The sequence below is a fragment of the Monodon monoceros genome, unplaced genomic scaffold (assembly GCF_005190385.1).
Source record: "Monodon monoceros isolate NGI ecotype Baffin Bay Population unplaced genomic scaffold, NGI_Narwhal_1 Super_Scaffold_1, whole genome shotgun sequence".
Lineage (NCBI taxonomy): Eukaryota > Metazoa > Chordata > Mammalia > Artiodactyla > Monodontidae > Monodon > Monodon monoceros.
The window spans coordinates 62,004,575-62,028,990 of record NW_021703765.1 but is presented as its reverse complement, the minus strand read 5'-3'; the positions used below and the strand labels follow the sequence as shown (position 1 = coordinate 62,028,990).

The following is a 24,416-nucleotide window of genomic DNA, read 5'->3' as shown; positions in this document are numbered from 1 at the left end:
TCACTGGATCATGGACAGCACCCTAGGCATCAACTTCCGCTTAATGGTGGGGTCTGCAGCCTGGGAGTCCTTGGCCTTCAGGATGACCTCATGGGCCTCCTGGAAGAGGACCTCCCCCACTGCCGCCTCCACGCACTGGTGCCACGCAGCCAGCTTGGGTCGGCCTTCAAAGACTCGGCGGCCGGCACCCACAGGCTGTAGGGAGACAGGGGACAGGATGGGGATGGACGGGTGAGGCCAAGTATGGCAGCATCTACTTGGTTTGGAGGCCACAGAACCCCAGAAGGTTTCTACACATAAGCACAGTCCCATGGCCAGGTGAGGCAGTGTGAGCAGGACTTCAGCAGCCACCCAGGACCTCCCCTGCCTAGTCCCCCCAACAACTGCCCGCAGCACTCACATTCATGAGCTCCGTGATGGCTATCAGGTCAGCCAGAGAGATGTGGGACCCAGCGAGAAAGGCCTCGTTCTGGAGGAACTTGTCCTCAAGCACCTGCAGGGTCACGTCCAACTCTGCCAGCGTGGCTGTCAGCATCTCGGGAGAGACCGGCTCACCCAGGTAAACAGGGAGCATCACCTGGTGGGTGGGCAGGCAAAGTGTGGGGTTAGGACCCAGTCCAGCCTCAGGGGCAGGAAGGCAAGTCTCCCTGCCCTTAGAGCTGCCTCCTGGTTCCATGCATTTTTTTTCCTACAGGGAAATTCCTAAAGGACTCCTTTTCCCGGAACTATTCCTGCTCCCACAATCTGAGCCTGGGGCATCTGACAGAAGGACTCAAACCCCTTTGAGAATGACTCAGAGGGGACCTGAACAATGAGTTTCATACTTTGGGGGGAGGGCCTGGCTTAGGAACAATTATTTTATAACCTCTTTCCCCCAGATTATAAAATCAGTACCTCATACAGTATAATTAGGAGGATGGGCTTTTAAGGTCTCAAGTTTGTTGCTTATAAACTATGTGAACTAGAGCAAAACACTCAAACTCTCTGAGCCTCGATTTCCACATCTGTGATATGGGAATAATAGGACAGGGCTCATCTTGTAAATGGAAAAGTGAGGCCCAGAGAGAGAGAGACAGTTGCCTGAGACCACACAGCCAAGAAGAGACTAAGCCAAGCGTGAAACTGACGTCTTCTGACCCAGGGAGCTGCCAGGGACTAGGGAGAAGAGCCAGGAAAGGGTAGCATTCAGGATTCTGGGAGGAGGGCATTTGGGGTGAAGCCATCAACAGCCTCAGTCTTGCCAGAGCTGTCAGGGAGACACAGTGGATGTGGAGCAGGGGAGGGAGCTTCATGTTCAGTCTGGTGTTTTGTTGGGTAAAGTTGCTTGGGGAGCCTGGGACTCTGGAAAGGTAAACAGGACTAAGATTGTGCACAAGCCCTGGTGGCTTCTGTTTCCTCCCCCAAACAACAAGGTAGACAGGGTCAGTGATCACCCACCAGTGGCCTGGAGGCCAGTGCTGGGCTAATGACATTCCTTTGGCTGCAGACATTTTTTTTTTTTAGAAGATGTTGGGAGTAGGAGTTTATAATTTATGTATTTATTATTTTTGCTGTGTTGGGTCTTCGTAACTGTGCGAGGGCTTTCTCTAGTTGCAGCGAGTGGGGGCCACTCTTCATCGCGGTGCGCGGGCCTCTCACTATCGTGGCCTCTCTTGTTGCGGAGCACAGGCTCCAGACGCGCAGGCTCAGTAGTTGTGGCTCATGGGCCTAGTTGCTCCGCGGCATGTGGGATCCTCCCAGACCAGGGTTCGAACCCGTGTCCCCTGCATTAGCAGGCAGATTCTCAACCACTGCGCCACCAGGGCAGCCCCTGGCTGCAGACTTTTTAAAACTATGGATCACTTGCTGACATTTAAAAGTGGAGACATTTCATATAAAAATCCTGAACTTTCTAGCTTCTTTTTAACATAAAGGTGCTGGCCACACAGGGCCAGCATTCCTACCTGGCCGCCAGCACAGCATCTAAGGCTGCTGCTGGGGAGAAGCTGCTCCTTGGTGGGGAAAGCGGGAGGGTGGGGGTAACAACGGCTCTTAGTTTGCCAAACCCCACATAAGTCCACCTCCCGTGTATTCTCTGCCTCACCCCAGCAGCAGACTGTCTACATTTCCCTTCTGTTCCCATGGGGTGGTTCCAAAGTTCTTAGGGTTTTAAAGAGTGTTTTTATTCCTCTTTAAATATAAAAGACCATAAGAGGGTAATAAATAAATTCTGATTTATTCTTATCAGGAAATGCTATAGAGTAGTTAGAAAAAAATAAATTAGACCCACCCATAGCACTATGGAAAAATGCAAGTTCCAGAATGATATGAGAGCATTTATATAAAATTGTAAGCACTCAAAGCAAAAGTTTATTTTTATGGCTACTCATAAATGTAGAAAATCGTGAACTGAAAGGACTTGAACCAGATCCTGGGGAGCAGGGGGCACCTCAGGAAGGTACAAGGGCAACAAAGAGGTCTTTTGACTTTTGTTCTCTAATGTTTCCTTTTTCATATAAAAAAATGATAGAAGACACAATAAAACTCATGACCCAGAATTAGCCATACACTTTCAAAAATGAGGAGTGCACTTCTGATGAGGATATGACACAAAAAAACCACTGCTCCCACCATAACACTGAAAAGAAAATAACCTTATTTTTCTTTAAAGTCTTCAAAGAATATAGAACTTTAAAAAAAGGAAAATAAAAGAAAGAACAAAAAAAGAAAGAAAAAAGAAAAAAGCCTAAACCTGTTCTGTCCAATATGGAAACCACTGGCAACGAGAGGTTACTGAGCTCTTGAAATATGTCTGGTCTTAGGTGAAATGTGCTGTGCATGTAAAATACACACCAGAAAACAGACCCAGATCAATGGAACAGGATAGAGAGCCCAGAAATAAACCCACGCACTTATGGTCAATTACAACAAAGGAGGCAAGAATATACAACAGAGAAAAGACAGTCTCTTCAGTAAGTGATGCAGGGAAAACTGGACAGCTACATGTAAAAGAATGAAATTAGAACATTCTCTAGCACCATACAAAAAGATAAACTCAAAATGGATTAAAGGGCTTCCCTGGTGGCGCAGTGGTTGAGAGTCCACCGATGCAGGGGACGCGGGTTTGTGCCCCGGTCTGGGAGGATCCCACATGCCGCGGAGCAGCTGGGCCCGTGAGCCATGGCCGCTGAGCCTGCGCGTCCGGAGCCTGTGCTCCGCAACGGGAGAGGCCACAACAGTGAGAGGCCCGCGTACCGCAAAAAAAAAAAAAAATGATTAAAGACCTAAACGTAAGACCAGAAACAGTAAAACTCCTAGAGGAAAACATAGGCAGAACCACTGAGGGGCAGTTAAGTGTCATTGTTGATGGACACGGGTTGCTTCCACAGCTATTGTGAATAATGGCTATTGTGAATATTGTTGCTATGAACATCTCTTCGAGAAGCTGCTTTCAATTATTTTGGGTATATACCCAGAAGTGGAAGTGCTGGGTCATGTGGTAATTGTATTTTTAATTTTTTTGAGGAACCATCATACTGTTTTCCACAGCAGCTGCACTATTTACCATTCCCATCAACAGTGCACAAGAGTTCTAATTTCTTCTTATTCTCACCAACACTTGTTATTTTGTTCACATATATATATACATATATATACACACATATATATGTATATATATATATATGTAATAGCCATTCCAGTGGGGATGAAGTGGTATCTCATTATAGTTTTAATTTGCACTTTCCTAATGATTAGTGATACTGAACATATTTTCATGTGTTTATTAGCCAAAATTTTACTATTTTGAGTACACTGGGTTAAGTAAAATATAGTCATTTCAACTGTTTCTTTTTACTTTTTAATGGTGGCTACTAGAAGATTTAAGACTGCATATATCTCACTTTGTACTTTGGTGCAGCACTGGACTAAATGAACTAAATTCCAGAGGGCACGAGCCCTCCCTAGGTAAGCCACATTCATCCCTGGGGTCCAGGCAAGCCGAGGTGTAAGCCTGCCATCAGCATAGGAGTTTTCTGATGAAGCAGTCACGTGGGGAACTTAGGGCAGGGCTGAAAAGTAGAGCCATCTTACGGTGGTAGTTGGTGCTTAGATTCCAAATCCCTGCTGGAGGAAAGCGAGCAACCTGATTCCACCCTCCGGATACCTGAAACCAGAGATGAACTGAAACTAACTAATGCCACATCCCAGCCCCATTCCTGACTAGCTGGAAGGGAGGAACCTCCCACCAAGACTGCCTGATAGAGAAAAGTGCAAGCCCTTTCTCGGGTACTTATTATGTATTCAGTCTTTCCTTTTATACATAATGTGCAGCACATAATGATAAATTATAAGACATACAGAGAAAGAGGAAAATGTGGCCCATAATCAAGAAGGATAAAAAAACAACCAGTAGAGACAGACTCGCAGAGAACCCAGGGGTTGAAATTAGCTGACAAAGACTTTTAAGTAACTATTATAAATATGTTAAAGAATTTAGAAGAAAAGATGGACCAAGTGGGTGAGTGGATGGTGAATTTCAGCAGAGACATGGAAACTCTAAGAAAGAACCAAATGGAATTTCTAGAACTGAAAATTACATATCTCGAATAAAGAATGTATTAGATGGGCTTACCAGCAAACAGAATGAAGGATTAGGAAGTCAAAGTCAGGTCAATACAAGCTATTCAAACTGAAAGGAAGAATAAATGCGATGTTGCCCAAGCCCTTTTGGGCGATGTCCTCACTGCCCCCGCCTGGGGAGGGGCACCTCACCTTATGCCACAGGACCTGGAAGCAGTTTCTCCGCAGGGTTGTGTGCTGCCAGGCCAGGTACTCATCCACACAGGCCTGTGCCTGTGTGGTCCTGGGGGTACCAGTGGTCAGGGACCTTATACTTGCGGGCCAGGTAGAGCAGAATGGCCATACTGTGGGGGAGGGGAGGACATGATGGGTGGGGGAAAGTATGGAGCTAGGGGCTTTATACAGAGTCCCTTCCTTAACCTTCCTGACCATGTGCCAAGGTATTTGCTCGGTTTCCAGACAAGGAAGCCGGGCTCAGAACAGAAATGGGAGTTGCCCAGAGCACACAGCCTTTGGTGGCAGAACTGAAAGTCTGTCTATGGCTAATACCCAAGCTCATCCTATCACCAGGCGAAATCCCACAGCAAGTCCTGCCAAGTGTTCTGAGACAGCTTCTGATGGGAAAACCAGAGAGAGCTTCCTGGAGGAGATGGCATCAAAGCTGAGCCTTAAAGAAGCTCAGTTCTTTCCAGTCTGCATCTACTCTCGTCATCCAACATTCAGCCCCTCCCAGATGGCCTGGTGGTTCAAAAAGGCTTTCCTGTTGTCCCTAAAGCACCAGCTGGAAACACGGGGTGGGGCGGGGGGGCGGTGCGGTGCTGCAGGATCATGAACCAGCAGGACAGACAACGCTCCCGCAGCTCCCTTCCTGCCCTGGGTTAGGAGGACTGCCTTGGTGTTGGGGCGGGGGTGGACCCGGAAGGGCACTGAATGTGGGAATTTGGGGCCATAGGAAGGCCTTCAGGAACTCGGGATACCCCAGGGGCTGGGCACCCCAGCCAAAGGGGCAGAAAACCTCTGTATCTGCCACTGGCCTAGGTTCCCTACTGGGAACCCTGCACCCACACGCAGCTGAACAGCTCACTTGTCTTTTTGCTCCCAACTAATTGTTCAAGGAAGCTCCTAGGAGGGCTGCAGGTCCCTGGGAGCCATGCACCTCCCAAAATAGGGGAGAAGAGACAGAGAAATGCAGAGATTGCATGCTGCCCCTGGCAGGTACGCTTGGGAGGTCAACAGTGGGCAGCACAGAACTCAGGACAGTAAGGGCAGTAGGAAGGAAGATGGCACTGGCAGAAGCTGGGAGGAATTCTTTGGGGGTGCATCCACCTCAAGATTCCAGAGATGAGTTCAAAAGTTCCAGGTTCCCCTTGTTGTGGGAGGCGTGACTTAGGTGATGAAGGGGGCGGAACTGGAAAAAAATTTCACCCTCCCTAAAGAGATTTCTACTTCTTAGGACTGTTGTGATGCAAAACATGCACGTGTCTGGTGGTCTTCCCACGGGCATGGCCCACCCAGGGAAGGGGCAGCCCAGAGATGGAACCACTGGGGCATCAAAACACAAGTTTGGCCAGCGGGCAACCTTGGAGGGGATGAAGCCGCCCTGCCCCGCACCCCTGCCCGGGGACCCATCACCAACAACCACAGGACTGGTACAGATGTAAAACAGATGCATTCTTTTCCAACCATCCCTGTGAACTGAAACCGTGGACAGGCAGGAGCCGGGGGGTCAAGCCCTGACTCTCTGTAGGATGTTGGGCAAAGGGCCCTTCACCTCGGAGGACTTCAGTTTCCTGTCTATGAAATATAGAGCTAGGACGAGATGGTTCTAGCGAGGTCTGGTAGCAGCCCCGGCTCCCCAGTTACCTCTAGGTCAAAATGAAGGCCCCGCCCTTCAAGGCAGGCACCTTCTGCCGGGGGTTCACCTGGGCAAAGACATCACTGAGGTGCTGGCCTGCAGAGAGCCCATCGTGGTGGATGGTGGGAGGAAAACGCCAAGCCCTGCCTGGCTGCGCCCACCCCCCCACGCCACCCCCCTCTCAAGGCCCAGGCCCCAATTTCATGGCTCTTCTCCAGCCCCGGGTTGCTCTCCAGTGTGGGAAAGGCTGCTGTGGGAGAAGTGGGAGGCAGTTCTGCCAGCTGGTGCAAAAGACCTTGATACCCCTTGCCAGGTCCTGGTGGGCATAACCATCCCCCAACAGCACGCCCCCAAAACAGAGCTCAAGAAGCTCCAGCCAGGGTGGGGCCTCTCCTTGCCTGGGCCCTCACAGATACCCAACCCACTGCCTTTCTACCATTGCCAGCATCACAAGCGCCCATGCAGGGTGTCCCCAACTGCAGGGGCCGGGAGGCTGGTGCCCTGAGTGGACTGTGATTCCCTTCGGTGCCCCTTTCCCTGTGGACTCTAAGGTAGGGTCACCAAACACAGACAAGTGGCCTCTTCCTGGTGTCCACTTACTTGCAACCAACTTCCACAGGCCCCTGAGTGTCCCCTTGCTCACCCTGCCCTGAGCACCGGGGACAGAGCTGGCCCTGTCGTTAGGCTCTGCATTCTTGTCCCACCACAGCTCCCCGGAAGGGTGCAGCCCACTGTCCCCCAGGACCCTGACCTCTGCTCAAGCTCATATGAGTGTTTTCTGCTCCTTCAGATGCAGCCAGAGAGAAGCTTCTGAAGGGCACTTAAGCATCACTGCTGCCATGCTCAACAGCCTTCAGTGGTTCCCCATTGCCACGGGAGCAGGGGGAAGCTGCTCAAAGCCATAAACTATCCACTACCGCCTTACCCCTCCAGCCTCAGCCCCACTCTCTCTCCTCCCTTTCCCTCCCTTCCGACTGTTCCTTCACCAGGGACCCTCCCCTCCTCTCCTGGTGAAACACACCTCCTACTGCACCCTCTATCTGACAGCCCAGTTTGGACATCCCTTTGTCCCCATGCCCTCTCCCCTACCCCACACTCTGCAGAGGTAACCCCGGAGCAGGACAAGTGGGCAGTCCCCAGAGGAGGCTGGGAAGAGATGGCGATTCAGGCAGAAGGACAGGCTGGTGCAAAAGGCAGAATGGCAGGCGAGGCCCACCGAGCTGGGGGCCCTGGGTGGAAGGCTCAGCCAGGCAGAGTTGCCCTACTTGCCCCACCAGCAAAAAGGGAGTTCTGCTGTCCCCTGCCCCAGCTGCCATGCCAGCTGTGCCCTTGGGACCTTGGGGACCTGTCAGAGAAACAAACCCTCTTGCTCAGAGTGCAGGGCTCGCCAAGCCCCTGCAGTCCCCCTCCTGCTCCCATAACTCCCCGTCGGCTGCCCCCCTTTCCAGTAGGAATAAGAGGCAGAGGACAAGGTAAGTGAAGGCAAAGCAGGAGGAGGAGGAAAGGACAGAGGGGGACCCAGTGCAGCCCAGGCCAGAGCATCAGCAGCTGGGGCCACAAAGGAGGGGCTCACTCTGCCACACCCCCCATGTGGCCCCCCTAAAGCCCCCTCCTCCTGCCCCTTTCCCTGGGGCCCCAACCCTATGCCCAGGTGCACCCCCTCTGTTCGCAGCGTCCCTCCTCCTTTCCTCATGCCTCCCCCACTTTTTACTCTGCTTCAGCTGAGCCCCGTGGTCCATTCCATGGGACCAAGCAGAGTTTGGGGATCCCCGAATCTCGTATCTCCCTGGTGGCTCACCTATTCGGCGCTGGCCCCAGGACGGGGGTGACTCGGAGAGGGGTCCCCCTAATTGGTGTTCGGCCTCCTCGTCCCTCACTGACTTCTCGGTCCCCCAGACCCGGGCCTGGCCCACCTTTGCGCAGGTCCACGGAGCGCAGCTCGAAGGGGATGCCGTTCTTCTCGGCGAAGATGTAGACGGCGCGGCAGGGTTGGGACAGCAGGTCCAGGTAGAGCTCCAGGCCCATGGCGGGGACGGACCAGCCTCGCAAAGCACGGGATACGGAACACAGCAAGCCCAGCGCTGGGTCTGACGAGCAGCAGCGCGGCCCGCCCCCCCCCACCCCGGTAGCTCCCCATTGGCGCTCTGGCCTCACACTTGGGTGCAATCGCGGAAGCCCGGCGAGTCTGCGGGCTGGGCGGGGGCTCCGGATGGTCCCCCTGGGGGAGGCGGGTTGGGGGGCTCAGAGGGCCCCCAGGCCCAAGCTCATCTCACTGAGCATAACGTCTTCAAGGCTCATCCTAGTTGTAGCGTGTGTCAGAACTTCCTGTTTTACGCATGAGAAAATTGAGGCCCACAGTGGATTACAGGTCCAGAAAGTCTGACTCCAGCATCTACGCTCTTGGCCACAAGCTGCAGAGATCCTGGCGCCAGCAAGAGGCAAAGCCTCAGGGCTTACGGTCAGCGTGGTGGGCTAACTCACTTCGCCCCGGTGCGCGCCCTGGATTCTGACAGCAGGTCTTCCTGCTCCTGCCAGCCCAGTACCTCAATCTCGTTCCCTGGGTTTGTTTCTTCCCTCCTCTGGGCCTCTGTTTCCCCACCTTTAAAATGATGGAGCAATCCCACTGAAAGATCCAGCAATCCCACTTCTGGGCATATATCCAAAGAAAATGAAAACAGGATCCAGAAGAGATATCTGTAATCCCATGTTCATTGCAGCATTATTCACAATAGCCAAGATATGGAAACAACCTAAGCGTCTGTTAAGGGGTGAATGGATAAAGAAAAATTGGAGAATATACACTGACACGTACAGAGGAATCTTTCATCTAGCCTTTAAAAAGAAGGAAATCTTGTCATTTGCAACAACATGGATGAACCTGGAGGTCATTATGCTAAGTGAAATATGACAGGCCCAGAAAGACAAATACTGCCTGATCTCACTTATGCTGTGTGGAATCTAAAAAAAGTGGAACTCTAATAAGCAGAGAGTAGATGGTGGTTACCAGGGGCTGGAGGGGGAGGGGGGAAATGGCAACATATTGGTCAAAGGGTATAAAGTTTTGAATACCCCAGATAAATAAGTTATGGAGATCTAATGCACAGCATGGTGACTATAGTTAACAGCACTGCATGCTATACCTGAAATTTGCTGAGTAGTTCTTAATTATTCTCAGCAACAACAAAAAATGGTAACTGTCTGCTGAAAGGAAAAAAAAAAAGGCACAACCTGAGTGTTGTGAGTGAAGTTTGATCCAGGGTCTTGCGGAAAACTACAGCACAAGAGACAGCCTTTTCAAAAATCCAGTTTTTGTTTCATTGATCTTCTCTACTGTTTTTCTCTTCTCTATTTCATTCATCTCCACTGGAATCTTTATTATTTCTTTTCTTCTGATGGTTGCGATTTGAGATCTGTATGCCTTTACAGCTATAAATTTGCTTCACAGCCCTGCTTCTGCTGTATCCCATAAGTTTGGGTGTGTTGTGTTTTTGTTTTCATTTGTTCAAAGTACTTTCTAATTTCCCTTGTGATTTCTTCTTTGATCCACTGGTTGTTTAAAAATGGATTGTTTAATTTCCAGATATTTCATCTTCTAGTTTTCCTTCTGTTGTTCATTTCTCATTTCATTCCACTGTGTTCAGAAACACACTATGATTTCAATCTGTTTAAATTTCTTGGGATTTATTTTATGGCTTCAAAAAGGGTCTAATCTGGAGAATACTACATGTGCCCTTGAGAAGAACGTGTATTCTGTGTTGTGGGTGCAGTGCTATGTGTAGTTGGCAGGCCGATTGGTTTAGGGTGTTGCTCAATCATCCATTTCCTTGGGGATCTTTGGTCTCACTATTTTATCCATTAGTGAAAGTAGAGCACTGAAGTCTCAACTCTTATTATTGACAGTTTAATCATGTTTAACCTTTAATTTTCAAATTCTTTTTGGAAGCTGGGGGGACTCATGACCACCCCCCAGACCCACCACATCAGATGTGTGTCCCAGGCTCAGCAACCGTGGCGGTTGTTCCAGTTCACTGAAAAACAGTGATTTTCAGCGTCTCCCCTAAGGTAGGAGGCGCCGGGGGCTGAGCTGGCCAGGCCCGCAGGCTGGGCTGCTTCTACGTGAACTTTTGCAGCAAATCGCAGATCCTCTCCTTGACCATCGGATCCAGCGTGGAGCAGTCCCACTCCGCCAACTTCACCAGCCGGTCGTGGGCCTCCCAGAAGAGGTCGGAGCCGATGGCCAGCTCCACCCTCATGCGCCACTCGGCCAGCTTGGAGCTGTTGAGGAAGACGTTATGGTTGCCCGCCATGGGCTGTGGAGAGACAGAGAGGAAGGCATGGTCAGCCTGTGGACCAGCCCCACCTGCGTCCCTCCTACAGCTGCAGGGCTCTCCCCATCTGTCCCTGTGGACAGTGAGCTGGCTAACCCCTGAGGCCTGGTCAGGGGTCGCAGGCCATGTAACACATGTGGGTGGGGATGGAAGATCCCTGGGGGCTCTCAGTCGCTGGTCTTGCTCCAAGGCTCCTGAATCCCTCTCTAAGGGACCCCTGGCCCAGGGGTTCCCACTTCTCCAGCGTGAAACCTCCCAGGGGTCCTGCCCTCTTCCAGGGAAACCCCTTGTCCCCAGATGAGGGTGGGAGGAATTCAGTTATTTTTCCCCCCTGTTGAACCTCCCTCTGTGATCAAGCACAGGGGTGGGGACGAGAAAGCCATCAGGCAGCCTAAGAAACATGCATGCAAGATGTTTGGGGGGTTGTGAATGAAATTTAAGGGGTGGGGGGTGAAACTGAGGGGACTGCACCACCTGGGACAGAAAGATTGGAATGTTTTTTTCCCGGTGCTGGTCCACACTGCACACGGACCAGGGCCACTTTGCATACTGGCCAGGGTCTCAACAGCATCCTGCACACCAGCTAGGTCAGAACTGGTCACCCTCCCCTGCACATAGAAACCACATAAATGCCGCCCCACACCCACGTGTGTCCCCCCATGCACAGCGGATGCCCCTCAGACCCAGAGCCAGGGAGCTGCTCTGTACAGCTATCTGTCTGGAGCTCTGGAAAAGAGGCACTTTGGCTGGAAGGACACTTTGGAAGCCTCTGGACAATTTCCGGAGAGTCCAGCGGGAGGAGGAGGCATCCAGGATCCTGGCCGACTGACCAAGAAACACTGTGTTCTTCTCCTTGTCCCACGCTGGCCCTCCAGCTCCTGCTCCCACAGAGGGCTCTTGGTGAAGCATGAATGACCACGATCCTCCCCGATTCAAAACCTGTGTTTCCTGTGGCCCCCGGGTCAAGGCCAGACACCCAGGTGTGGCTCCCACAGTCCCCATATCTCCCCGTTCACCAGCCTTTCTGAAAGTTATGGTCACAGAGGAGTCCCTCCTCTGTCCAGGCTCCATCCCCCCATCCCCCCACCGCACACCTGCATCATCTCCACCAGGGCTACCAAGTCGGCCAGGGAGATGTTGTCCCCGGTGATGAACATCTTCTCCTGCAGAAACTTTTCCTCAAAGAGCTTCAAGTTGTTCTTCACCTCTGCCAGCACCTGCTCTGTCTTCTCAGCTGGAACTTCCTCACCCGTGATCATCGGGATCAGCAGCTGGCCAGGGGAGGGGAGGGGAGGGAGAGGAGGCCGTATCTGACCCTCCAGGTCTCAGTACCCCTTTCTGCTAGAGAGGTGGTGGACAGTACCAAGGATGTAAAGTGGTGTCACCTCTTTTAGCAGTTCTGGTTGGTAGAAGTTGCCTGGGGCCCTTGCTCAGGATTTGAGGTCCCAGCAGGAAAGAATCCTATGACTGATTACTGATATCTGTCACAGGCATAGGATAAGAAGTAGGGACACATGTACTGGTTATTTGTCATCTTCAAATTTGGTAGCCTTTATGGGCCCTTTGACTCTGGGGTGTTTTTTTTTACGGGGGGGAGTGTTTTGCTGCATGGCTTGCGGGATCTTAGTTCCCTGACCAGGGATTTAACCTGGGCCACAGCAGTGCCTGTTCCAAGTCCTAACCTCTGGACCACCAGGGAATTCCCAACTGTGATATTTTCTAGTTTGGAATGAAATGTCTTGAATCCTATCCCGGCTTCAGTGATACCGGCCCCTCCTGGGCACCCCTCACCTTGTCTTTATAAGGCTCTTTCCTACTCAGTGGTTCACACTCCCCACAGCTCTGTAAGGCAGGCAGGAAAGGGAGCTGTGGAAATGAGGTTCAGGGAGGGAGGGAGACTTGCTTGAGCCCCCGCTGTGGCCCTGCTCACCTTGATCCAGAGTATCTTGTTCATGGGCAGCTGAAGGGCTGTGTGCTGCCAGGCCATGAACTCGTCCACGCGGGCGCGCGTGTGCAGGTCTGGCGGGTACCAGTGCGAGGGCGCACTGTACTTGCGGCACAGGTAGAAAAGGATGGCCACACTGCAGAGAGGACAGTCAGGGCGCTCCTCTGGCCTCCCCAACCCTCTACACGAACCATCCAGTGGGGCTGGGCCCAATGTGGGCCCTTCAGCCACAGGTGGGCTCTAGGCACTGACATCCCACCTGGAGGAGGATGAGCCCCGAGGGCCCCGGGAAAGGCAGTCAGTCCGCCCCCATCAGCGAGGGCAGGGAGGGGCCCTGTGGGGCAGGTGGGAGTTGGTGGATGGCATCAGGAAGGGCAGTCCAGACAGGGCACAACACGTAGGGAAACACAGGGTAAGGGGGGCACGGGAAATCTGGAGAAAGCAGAACCCATGAGTGACGGGGAGAGGGTGCGGGCTGGGTGGGGAGAGGTTAGGGACAGCCAGAGATGGCCTGCACTGCTCTGTCCATGCCCACTGCCCACCGCCCCCACCGCCACACCTTCCGTGTCGCTTGATCCTGCACCTGGAGGTTACGGTCCTCAACGCTTATTCCCTGCCTTCAGCCCTCCCAGCTCCCACACTGGGAGCTCGGATACCAAGCAGGGACCACACACACCAGCACGTTCTCTGACAGCCCCTGCCCCCAGGGTGAACCAGAGCTTACTGTGACTGGAGGAGCCTCACCTCCCGGCGGACAGGCGCCCAGCCCACATCACAGTCCCTGGGATGACCCTGGAATGGGCATCTGGCCTTTTGTCTGGCCAGCACCCTTTCCCCCACTTTTCCCGCAGGGACCCGCTCCACCAGCAGTGATCCTGGCCCAGGTAACTGGCAGTCATGGGTCCCAGTGCCCTGGCCAGTGAGAGGCCCACAAGTAAGCAGGTGACTCGACTGGGCCCATCCCTGTCCTTCCTGAGAACTTCAGGTCACCCACAAAGGAGGGGTTGCTCGTTTTGCGAGGACCAGGTGCTTCAAAGATGAGGCTACAGAGCTGTTGCTGGTGGTGGGAATAGGAGAAAATGCTGAGAGAAGCTGGCAGGTGGGCTGGTGGGGGAAAGCATCAGCACCACCATAGCCAGGCCTAGATTCCCCTGGCTTGTCACATCCCCCAATAAACTCAAACTAGTTGAGCGGAGTTTCTGCCTTGCGTGGCTGGTGTCCTTAGCCCCTCACTCAGTGCCCTAATAGACACCTGTGGGCAGAGGGGCCAGGAGGCTGGAGGGATGGGGGAAGGGTGGGTCTTTGGAGAAGGTCTAAGGGGGATGGTAGTGGATTCACAGCTGTTCTAAGGCCCAGGACTGGGAGGTGGGAGGGAAGGACCAGAAGGGTGAGAAGGTGGCATAATAAGAAGGCCAAGGGCAGAGGTGGGGGCCCTGCTCTGGAGAGAAAACCAAGGGTGTGGCTGGATAATCACTTGGTAAAGATATTAGGCAGGTGACTTGTGAATCTAAGGGACCATTTCAGCAGAAACACTGACAGCTTGTACTGAAGGAGACAGATGGGATGAAATGAACGAAGGCTGTCAGACACCTCTGTGAAATGGGCAGATGGGACTATTCAACCTTCAAGAAGAGGAAAGAATAACCCAGCAGGAGGCTCAGGGGCCAGTAGGGCTGTCCTGCCACCACAGGCCTGGGGTACTGGTTCTAAAAGGTGGGGCCAACACCCTGATAGGCTCAGAGGACAGAGTATGGAGCTAAAGAGGATCATTTTGTTAAGAGAGAAATGAAAGGCCCAAAACGGGGTCACTTGTGCTAAGCCCCACATCAGCAAACCGAGACTCAGTACCTTAACCTAACTGCAGTTTCAGCCTCTCCCAGGAATGTGACCTTGAACCAGTTAATCTGGAATTACCTGGCCAGCACTAGTGAGGTCATCTGCCTGATAGACCCCTGGCTTCCCCCAAAGAAAGGTGATCTTGACTAAAACAATCCACTCTTTGCTAGAAACTTCCTTTCCCTGCCTCCTTCTGCCTATAACAAGCCTTTCATTTTGTACAGCTCATCAGAGCTCCTTTCCAGGTGGGATGCTGCTCCGTTCATGAATTGTTGAATCTTTAATTTTACGCAGTTGAATTTTGATTTTTAACAATGCTCAAGCCCTAAAATCGAATGCAATTTGTGCTGCCAGGTTTCAGACTTGCCGGGGATGCACGAGCCTTTTATTCCTTCCTATCCTCTGTTTTGGAATGGTAATGTCTAGCCTATGCCTGTCCCCCCACCGTATTTTGGAAACAGGATAACTTGTTGTCTGGTTTCACAGGTTCATAGATGGAAGGGAATTTTGCCCCAGCATGAATCAAACCCTGAATCGCACCCATACCTGACTTGGATGATTTAGAGGATGGCATTTTGGACTTAAAGGTGATGCTGGGATGATTATGACTTTTGGAGATGCTGGGATGAGGTGAATGTATTTCACACATGAGCAGGACATGAATTTGGGGGGGGGCCAGGGAGCAGACGGTTATGAGTTGAATTGTGTCTCCCAAAAAAGACATGTTGAAGTCTTAATACCCAGTACCTTAAAATGTGACCTTATTTGGAAAGAAGGTCTTTACAGAGGTCATCAAGTTAAAATGAGGTCATTGGAGTAGATGCTAATCCAAAATGACTGGTGTCGGGACTCCCCTGGTGGCGCAGTGGTTAAGAATCCGCCTGCCAATGCCGGGGACATGGGTTCGATCCCTGGTGCGGGAAGATCCCACATGCCTCGGAGCAACTGAACCCGTGCGCTACAACTACTAAGTCTGTGCTCTAGAAACTGCGAGCCACAACTACTGAGCCCATGTGCTGCAACTACTGAAGCCTGTGCACCTAGAGCCCATGCTCCACAAGAGAAGCCACCGCAATGAGAAGCCCATGCACCGCAACAAAGAGTAGCCCCCACTCAGCGCAACTAGAGAAAGCCCACATGCAGCAACAAAGATCCAATGCAGCTAAAAAAATTTTAAAAAAAGACTGGTGTCCTTATAAAAAGGGGATATTTGGACACAGAGACATGCACAGAGGGAAAGCGATGTGAATAGACACAGGGAGAAGATGGCTATCTTCCAGACAAGGAACACCCTAGGCTACCAGAACCTAGGAGAGACCTGGGACAAATCCTTCCTGGCCCCTTCATGGCGAGCATGGCCCTACCAACACCTTGATTTTGGACTTCTACCCCAGAGCCATGAGACAATACATTTCTGTTGTTCTAAGCCAGCCAGTCGGTGGTACCCTCTTACAGCAGTCCTAGAAATGTACCTAGCCCTGGGCCACCCAGACTTCCATGGTCCACTTGGGAGATATACTTTAAGTTATGAGACCACCTGTGAAGCAGGCTGAGAAACAATGAACCCTGAATCTTACCAAACCTTGAGATCCAACTACCAATTTACAGGAAATGAAGGGACAGAAAGCCATGTTACACGGCACCATGAGGATGCAGTCAGCAAAATTTAGACCATTGGAAATTCCACAGGACAAAGGAGGTGGTTTCTTCAACCATGGCAAAAATGCAAAGGTCCAAGGTCCAAGGTGGGGCGTGGAGGGGGCTGGAGATGAAAAGAGACTGAAGAGGTGGATCAATCAGTTGCACTCTTTGCAGCTTATTTGGACCCTGATTCCAAGGCACGAACTGCAAAGAAAATATGTCTGAGATATTCAGAGACTGTCAAATATGAACAGGATATATGATGAAATACAGGAATTATTGTTAATTTTATTAGGTGTCATCATGGTATTGTGGTGATGCTTTTTTTTTTAAAGACACTTTATCTCTTAGAAGGTCATTCCTAAACATTTACATGTGAAGGAATGGAGTGGCCAGGAGGCAGGGGAACAGAGTGGAGTATAGATGATGCAAAATGGGCCCCTGGGTGGACCACTGTTGGAACTACGGGGTGGGTACGTGGGTCCGTTATACTCCTTCTTATTTACTATTTACTCTACTTAAGTGTATGTGTGAACTTTTCCAGAGTAATAAAAAAAAAATCAATAGGCAGCAGCAGAAGGGCTGCCACTGACTCTCCCAGGAAGAGCAGACACACGGTGGGAGAGCCAGGGAAGACCGTTACCTTTCAGATAAGACAAATTTTCCATCTTTGAGACTGGGCAGCTTCCTCAGGGGGTTGATCTTGATGTACTCCTTGCTGTGGTGGTGACCTGAGAGGTGCAGGAAGGTCTGAGGCTGCTGGGACCCCAGGGAAGAGAGACCCAGGCCTCCCAGAGGCAGAAATGCCTTTCTCTCCATTTTCGCAAGAAGGGAAACTGAGTCCCAGAGGAAAACCATGGCTCACCCCAGGTAAAGGGGCAAATCAGCGGCCCAACAGGGACCAGGTCAGGACGCCTGCCCCCATCCCAGGCTCCGTGACCAGGACAACCTTTATGGCTCACAGAAGCTGGAGGCCTCCAGCCCTCACCCCCAACTCTGGGCCTAAAGCCACAGCCTGTGAATCAACAGAAGCCCTAGGGGCCTGGATCCCACCCCTAGACCCCCTGCCCCTCTAAGGGGAGCAGGGCAGGTGCCAGCACAGGAGCCCCAGGCCCAGCACACAGATGGAATCCAAAAGGGAGCCTCCCATAGGCACTCAATCCAAGTGATCCGAACAGAGAACCCTATGTGTGTGGGGGGGGGGTCGGGGGGGAGTTTTAACTCCTCCTTGGTCAGCTGCCTCCACTGAAAACACTTCAGGGGGCTCTACTTCCACCCCGATAATGTCCAGGGCTCCCGGGTCTCCTCCTCTGTGTTCTGGAGGCTCCAGCCTCTGCAAGCTGAGGTTTTAGAGCTGCTTGGAGTGGTGAGGGAGAGTGCGGCCACGGACCTCACCCAGGCTTGGGGGTCACCCTGAGCAGGTCTGAACACTTGGAGCAGGGGAACGGGTGTGGATTGAAGTAAATGAGGAATAACCGTGCGCCTCTGCGACCTCTGCCAAACTAATTGGCAGGTGCTGCAGCTGACGAGGTGCTGGGCACCCTCGAGGAGAAGGTGGGGCGCTAGGTGGGGGTCCCTCCGCCCCTCTTCCTCCCACTTCCCCCCGGAAGAGCCTGTTTACAGTGGGGCAGAGTCCGTGGGGACCCGCAAAGGCAGGCGGGGCAGGAGCACCACCACCAATTCCCTTGGGAAGCTTTTCTTCCCCTGTGGACTTTGTGGGGGTCTCCTCTGTCTCTGTCTCCGCTTCTCAGAAATACCCCAACCTTGTGTCCTGCCTTCCCACCCAGGCAGCTGCGGATGCCGACCTTTCAGCAGATCCACAAACTGGAAGTCGAAAGGGATGCCGTTCTTCCGGGCAAAGATGTAGACAGCGCGGCACGACGCAGACAGCAGGTCCAGGTAGAGCTCCAGGCCCATGCTGGGCCCCCACTGCGGCCGGCAGACACCCAGCCTCAGCCAAAATGCAGCCTGCGCCCTGGCCCTGTGCCCACCAGCCCAGGCCCAGGCCCCCGCGTTCTGGAACCTCTTGTTCACTTGGTGTTTTCATGAGGCCGAGAAGCCTGGAATTCTCACAGCAGCAAAGATTCTGAGGAAACCCAGGAACAGGCTGGGGAGAGGCCTGTGGCTTGGGGCCAAGGGGTCAGGGGTGGCTGTGACCTTGCCCTTCCCCTCCCTGGGGGTGTCCGTTTGTACTCCTGGCCCCGGTCTGAGAAGGGCTTCCACGTGGGCGCTCCCAGGGCCAGTCCTTCATGGCAGAACGTAATCGAAGGGGCGTTGCAGGGTCCAGAGTGAGGATGGGATGAGAACTAACCCAGGAGGGTTCCAGAAGCAGGGAGCGGGGATATCCACAGGTCAATCTAGCCTGAACTGTGGCTAGAAACAGGTGGGGAGAAAGAAACAGGAGCCCAGGGGGCCGTCAGGGCATTGGGGTGACGCCACAGGGGACTCAAGGGGCCACGCAGAGGAGCCCAGAAACCTCCAGCCTGGGTTGGGACCGGCTGTGGCCAGGCCAAGCACCTGGACTCAGCACCTGGCGGCAGAGGAAGGTCACTGTGGGGGCCTGAGTGCTGCTCACTCTGAGCTACGTGACTTCAGGAGATCCCCTGACCATTTGGAAATGGGGAGAGCCCACTTCCCGGGACAGAAAGAGGCTGGACACGAGTTGCGGGCACACAGAGTGTTTACTGCAGATGGCAGAGCGCAGGGGCGCGGCAGACCTTCAGCGGAGCCGCTCCTTCACCCTCTGCACAAGCTTCTGGGCCAGCTGGGGGTCCCACTGGGCCTCTTGGGGGGTCCTGAGGCTGAAGCACTCACCTGTGGGCCTCCTGGACGAGCTCAAGGCCCAGGGTGGCCTCCACATAGGCTCGCCACACAGCAAGCCAGGGCCAGTCTTGGAAGAGGTCGCAGCCGACGGCAGTGGGCTGGGGAGACAGGGCAGCTGGGGCCTGGGCTCAGCCTGCGCCCAGAGCAGCCCCAGAGGACAAGTGGGCAGGAGAACCTCACCTGCATCAGCTCTGTGAATGCCATCAGATCCGCCCGGGAGACCTGCTCAGTGACCAGGAAGGGCCTGGCCGCCAGGACCTCCTGATCCAGGTGCTGCAAAGCGGGCGTCAGCTTCCCCAATGGCTGCTGCAGCTGCACAGCATCCACAGGCTGCCCGGAGACGTGGGGCAGGAGAGACTGGGCTGGGAAGAGAGGCGACAGCTTATCTTGGGGCCCTCCAAGCCTCCTCAACCTCCTCTTCACCCTCCCTCAGCAGCCATTTATCAGCGATGCCCTCTGGGGCTCTGCGTTCAGAATGATTCTGAGGTTTCATTCAGGCTCAGGGGAAAGACAGCTGTGATAGATTAGTGATGGGCAAAAAGTGAGGACAGGGGACGGGCATTCAGAGCCCAGTGCAGCCCCAGGGCTGCCCAGCTCCTGTGGCTCTGAAAGGACATGTTCAGACATCTGGGGCGGGCTCCCCTCAAGCCTGGGTCTTCCCCGGTGGCCTACACCCCCTTCCACTCTGAAGCTCCCAGCTTTAGCCCCAAAGCAGCCCCCTGGTCCAGCTCCCAGCCCTCTGAGCTGGATTTGCTGAAAGGAGGAAGGGGCCCAGCAGTCTGGAAAGATCTTCAAGCCAGGGGCTACCAGCTTTCTGTCTGCCTCCTTCTGCCTCCCCCCAGCAATGAGCCCCAGACCCAGGGCACCTTACCTCTCGGCCACCAGAAAGTTCCCATCCCTGAGGGCAGGCACCTTCTCCAGGGGGTTCACCTTCAGGAATTCGGGTTTCAGGTGCTCCCCTGGGGGGCAGAGAGCAGAGGAGGCTCAGCGCAGGGTCTGGCCCCTAGGCGCCCCTCCGTGGAGCCCACCTAGCTCTGCTCACCCTGTGCCAGCTCCACAGGGTGCATCTCAAAGGGGATGCTGTTCTTCCTGGTGAAAATGTAGATGGCACGGCAGGGGGGTGAGTACAGGTCCAGAAAGAGCTCAAGCATCATCCCTGTGCTTCCCGTTGGCCCTCTACTCAGGCCTCCAAAACGGGGTCCATGGTCTGATCCATGCCCCTCCCTGAAGCCTACTCCCTCCACAACTGGCTGGGCGCCCAACCAAGCCATCACACCTTGTGGCCTCTGCCCCTGTGAGGGGCCGGTCACTGGTTTTGCAAAAGCAGGGTCCCCAGCCTGGTCCTCCTCCGCCTTCATGGGGCGGTGCAAGCCGGTGGACACTCCCACCCCTGCTCTCTTCAGCTGGGGGGGCCACCTCCCCACCCCCACCCCCACCCCCACTTCCCTTCAGTCTAGACAGCTTTCACTGTTCTTCAAGTCCGCTGCGACACACATGTCAGGTTCTTAAGGATTTCTGTCTTCCCTCCCACCATGCCTGTGCCACGCACACCCCACACACACAACCCCACACACTCACAGAGTCATGCACACACACACACACACACACACACACACACACAGAAGCACACACACAGACACTCCCATGCCCACCCCACCCCTCTGAGTAACTATCCCAACTTCCTACTGGGACCTCCCTCTGCCCTCCTCGCGTGCCCCCCGAACCCCCGCCCCTCGGGCTCAGGCCAGACCCTCCATCACCAAGTGCTGTCCCTCCACCTCCTGCACCTCTTACCCCACAACCAAGACCCCAATGGCCTGGCAGCCTCACCAGCCTCCAGACTCAGCCCTGCCTCCATCGAGACTCTCATCCTGGTGCACACAGCACAGGACCAGAGGTTTCCTTTCTTTCTTTCTGTCTTTTTATAAATTTATTTACTTTTTTTAATTTTTGGCTGCGTTGGTTCTTCGTTGCTGCGGGTAGGCTTTCTCTAGTTGCAGCGAGTGGGAGCTACTCTTCTTTGCTGTGCGTGAGCTTCTCATTGTGGTGGCTTCTCTTGTTGCAGAGCGTGGGCTCTAGGCACACGGGCTTCAGTAGTTGTAGGCGCACGGGCTTAGCTGCTCTGCCACATGTGGGATTTTCCTGGACCAGGGATCGAACCCATGTCCCCTGCATTGGCAGGAGGATTCTTAACTACTGCGCCACCAGGGAAGCCCCTCCCTCCCTTCCTCCCTTCTTTTCTTTTCTTTTTTTCTGGATTTCCTCTTTATTTCTTCTTTCCTTCCTTCCTTCCTCCCTTCCTCTTTTCTTTCTTTCTTGATTTCCTTTCTTTTCTTTCTTTCCGGATTTCCTCTTTCTACCTTTCTTCTTTCCTTCCTTCCTTCTGTTTCTCCTTCCTCCCTCTTTCTTTTTCTTTCTTTCTGGATTTCCTCTTTCTTTCTTTCTTTCTGGATTTCCTCTCTTTTTCCTTCCTTCCTTCCTCCCTCCCTTCCTCCTTTTTTTCTCTTTCTCTCCTCCTTCCCTTCAACTCTTTCCTTCTTTCTCATGTAAGGAGGCCTGGGAGACTGCTCTCCCTTCCCTGCCCCACCCCACCTATAAGCAAATAAATCTGTTGAAAATAGAAACGTGGGGACTTCTCTGACGATCCAGTGGTTAAGACTCCCCGCTTCCACTGCAGGGGGCACACGTTCGATCCCTGGTCCTCGAACTAAGATCTCGCATGCCCAGGGCGCAGCCAAAAAAAAGAAAGTAGAAATGTGGGTAAGGGAACCCCGAGAAACTTGAAAGCATGGTGTGCTTTCACCTGTGCTGTATCGGACGCTTATGGGCCATTCCCTAAGTTTGTGTTTGGGCTCGCGGTTGGTTGTAAAGAGCCCTTGACTATAACACAGGGCGAAGGCTTTGTGATGATTAAAGACCGTGCGTCGCGTCCTCTCCAGACCCTGCTAGGATGCAGCCACGGAATAAGAAGCGTTCTTCACAAATGACAGGAAAAGGCCACCGGAGAGGAAATGCAAGAAAATTCCCCAGGTTTACGCCTAAAAATGTAAATCCCCAGTGAAACCAGTCTGAGACTCTATCGGTAAGGAAAAAAGCGCAACGCAGTAGAAAACTGGGCAAAAGATAAGAACTTTTTTTCTTTAAAGAAAAGAAAGAAAATCAGTGTTTTTCTTGCATTTGCTGTTTTTCCAGCGTCTGACTCAAAATAGTCAATATGCCAGAGTAGCATATTTGGGGGTGACTGTTCTGACTTCCTTCAATTATAAACACATACCTAACGGCAAACACCAAATTCCCAAGCGTGGAGGTTGAGGTGGAAGCACCCGAGGGCTTCACTTAAGCCCGACCCACGTGGGGGATACACGAGTACTTGTATATTATTCTCTATAATAATAAATTAAAACCTCCATACTAATAAAAAGGTCATTGCAAAAACAAAAATTACGCCAGACGGCCCTTCTCTTGGACGCGTGCCTCATGCCGGCCCTTGGAACAGCATTTCATCAGCCCTCACTTTGCCCCTCCGGCAGACACCACCAGCACACAGACGCTCGGGCCACCCGGCTCCAGGGCCCCCCTCTCGGCCCCGCCCCGCCGCGCGGAGCACGCTGGGAGCTGCCAGCCCCGCCCCGCCCCTCAGAGCACAGTCTCTCAGAGCATCGCCAGGACCGTGGAGCGTACTGTGGGCGGGCCCACCACCTCGCCGCCCTCGCCCCTGCCCTGCCAGGCCCCGCGCACGGAGCTTGCCGGGAGGGGGGCGTTGCCATGGCAACGGTCGGCGCGTGCTGGACCGTTACGGTCTGGTGACACGCGCGCCCGTCTTGCCCAGGGACCCCGAGAGCGGTGGGTGGTTCAGTTATTGCCGGGCGGCGGCCTAGGCTGAAGGGAAGGGGCGGGAAAACCACCCGGGAGGGGGGCCTAGAAAGCGCCGGGGTCTGTGGAGCGGAAGGGAAGGGTTTGGGGCCTCGGAGCTGAGACCCCGCCGGGCGAGGGGAGAGAGTGCAGTCTCCGGCCATGTCGAGTGGAAGGAACTGTGCCGGGTCCCAGAGGGGGAGACAGGAAGGCGCGAATAGAAGAGGGTGGACTCAAAAAGTGGAGGGAAAAGGGGAGGTGGAAGAAACAGAGCTGGGCAGACCTCCCAGCAAAGCTGAGTCCATGGCGTCATTCCCCTAGCACTAGACGCCCCATCGCTGAGCAAAGCATAATAGACCCCTACTCATTTTTGGAAGGTCAATATTTTTTACGCACAGGATAGGGGAGGGGAAGAACGGTCAGGGAAAGGGGAGCAGGCAGGGAGGAGACCTGAGTCAAGAGCCCAGTTCTGAAGCAGGAAGGGTCCTCAGAGGTTGCTTTCACGTGTAGGTGGAAGTCTGACCACAGCTCTTTCTGGCGCTTAGAGCTCTCAGCCACTCTGAGTCTTCCCTCTACCTGTGGGAGACTTACCTTTGGGTTAAGGAGGGGAAAGAGGAAGGGACAGATGGACAGTAGCAGCGCAAGGAAGGGATGCCAATGGGAGGAGGAGAGAGCACCATGAAGGCCCACCCTGGTGAGAACTAGAGACTGGTTTTAAGAGAAGTCCCTGTCATGACACCCCAGTCCCACCCATTTTAGGGCTTCTGGGTGAGGTGGACCAAGTCTAAGACTAGGGGGTCAGGGCAAGAAGCCTCACAGTAACCCTTGTCAATAGGAGACTTCACACGGGACCTCCCCCCATCTTGTTCATGCTTTGTTCATCCTTTGCCAGGGCACCTTGGGGTCCCAGGTGAGGACCTTGGTGGTCTTACTCCAATAGAAACTGCTGTGGCCGTAGGTGAATGGCCCCTGCACCGTAGGACAAGTTACCACTGATAACGCCAGGGAACATCACAGTTGGGAGGTTATTGAGCTCCCCAGAGTTTTCTGAGGCTGCCTTGTCATCTGTAAAGTAATTGCAGCTCTGCCCTCTCTGGAGGTGGTTACAGAGACCTAGTGAGACGCTGAAAGTGCTTTTAAAGGGTGTGGGGCCCTGTAATGCAAGGACGTGTTACCAGAAAGCCCAGTCCACGTGGCTTGGGGAGCCACTGGGGAAGGAAGGGACTGGAGCCAACCTTACCCAGCCAGGGCCTGCTGCCACCACTTGCCAGCAGGGCCAGGTTGGCTTGATGGGCTGCCAGTCTGTTTGCTCTCATTCTCCCTGTCCACGCTCTGGGTCCAGAGACCTGGATTTGAATCCTGGATTTGTCACTTACTAGCTGAGTGATCTTGGGCAAGTCATTTCAGCTTTCCTGCTTAAGTAGAGCTAAGGTGGCCTGTGAATGAAACCATATAAACGGAGGCATTTCTGGCTACAGAGGAAGGCTGCTGCTGTCTGGGAGGAGCCCTTGCCAGGAATCTGTTAGAGACAGTTATTTTGTCACCAGCTGGAATGGCATGGGACAAAGCACTGCAG

General features: G+C 53.5%; 3 protein-coding genes across 3 annotated transcripts; all 3 read right to left on the bottom strand.

Annotated features, from left to right (window-relative positions):
• LOC114896930 (glutathione S-transferase theta-1-like) lies at positions 1 to 8,440 on the bottom strand. The gene is given in 6 exon segments (XM_029225535.1): positions 1 to 195; positions 401 to 577; positions 4,753 to 4,839; positions 4,841 to 4,904; positions 6,424 to 6,511; positions 8,329 to 8,440. Coding segments are annotated over 6 exon segments (723 nt in total).
• A 1,968-nt stretch (positions 8,441 to 10,408) lies between these two features.
• Positions 10,409 to 18,598, bottom strand: LOC114896924 (glutathione S-transferase theta-4). Its single transcript, XM_029225523.1, has 5 exons — positions 17,971 to 18,598; positions 16,809 to 16,896; positions 12,674 to 12,824; positions 11,838 to 12,014; positions 10,409 to 10,725 (listed from the first exon to the last, which is right to left on the bottom strand). The coding sequence occupies exons 1-5, from the start codon at positions 18,080 to 18,082 to the stop codon at positions 10,528 to 10,530; spliced, it is 726 nt and encodes a 241-aa protein (XP_029081356.1). The 5' UTR covers positions 18,083 to 18,598; the 3' UTR covers positions 10,409 to 10,527.
• A 285-nt stretch (positions 18,599 to 18,883) lies between these two features.
• On the bottom strand, positions 18,884 to 20,142 carry LOC114896937 (glutathione S-transferase theta-1-like). The gene is made up of 4 exons (XM_029225549.1): positions 20,031 to 20,142; positions 19,860 to 19,947; positions 19,169 to 19,350; positions 18,884 to 19,086 (listed from the first exon to the last, which is right to left on the bottom strand). The coding sequence occupies exons 1-3, from the start codon at positions 20,140 to 20,142 to the stop codon at positions 19,215 to 19,217; spliced, it is 336 nt and encodes a 111-aa protein (XP_029081382.1). The 3' UTR covers positions 18,884 to 19,086; positions 19,169 to 19,214.
• Positions 20,143 to 24,416: the final 4,274 nt, after the last annotated feature.

What these genes read in the sequence shown, in the direction of transcription:
- LOC114896924 (XM_029225523.1), bottom strand. Translation starts at nt 18,082, where the DNA reads ATGGGCCTGGAGCTCTACCTGGACCTGCTGTCTGCGTCGTGCCGCGCT. An exon ending in GTTTGTGGATCTGCTGAAAG is followed by an intron (nt 16,897 to 17,970) that starts GTCGGCATCCGC and finishes TGCACCTCTCAG; the next exon opens with GTCACCACCACAGCAAGGAG. An exon ending in AAATTTGTCTTATCTGAAAG is followed by an intron (nt 12,825 to 16,808) that starts GTAACGGTCTTC and finishes TCCTCTCTGCAG; the next exon opens with TGTGGCCATCCTTTTCTACC.
- LOC114896937 (XM_029225549.1), bottom strand. Translation starts at nt 20,142, where the DNA reads ATGATGCTTGAGCTCTTTCTGGACCTGTACTCACCCCCCTGCCGTGCC. An exon ending in CCCTGTGGAGCTGGCACAGG is followed by an intron (nt 19,948 to 20,030) that starts GTGAGCAGAGCT and finishes TCTGCCCCCCAG; the next exon opens with GGGAGCACCTGAAACCCGAA. An exon ending in AACTTTCTGGTGGCCGAGAG is followed by an intron (nt 19,351 to 19,859) that starts GTAAGGTGCCCT and finishes CTCTCTTCCCAG; the next exon opens with CCCAGTCTCTCCTGCCCCAC.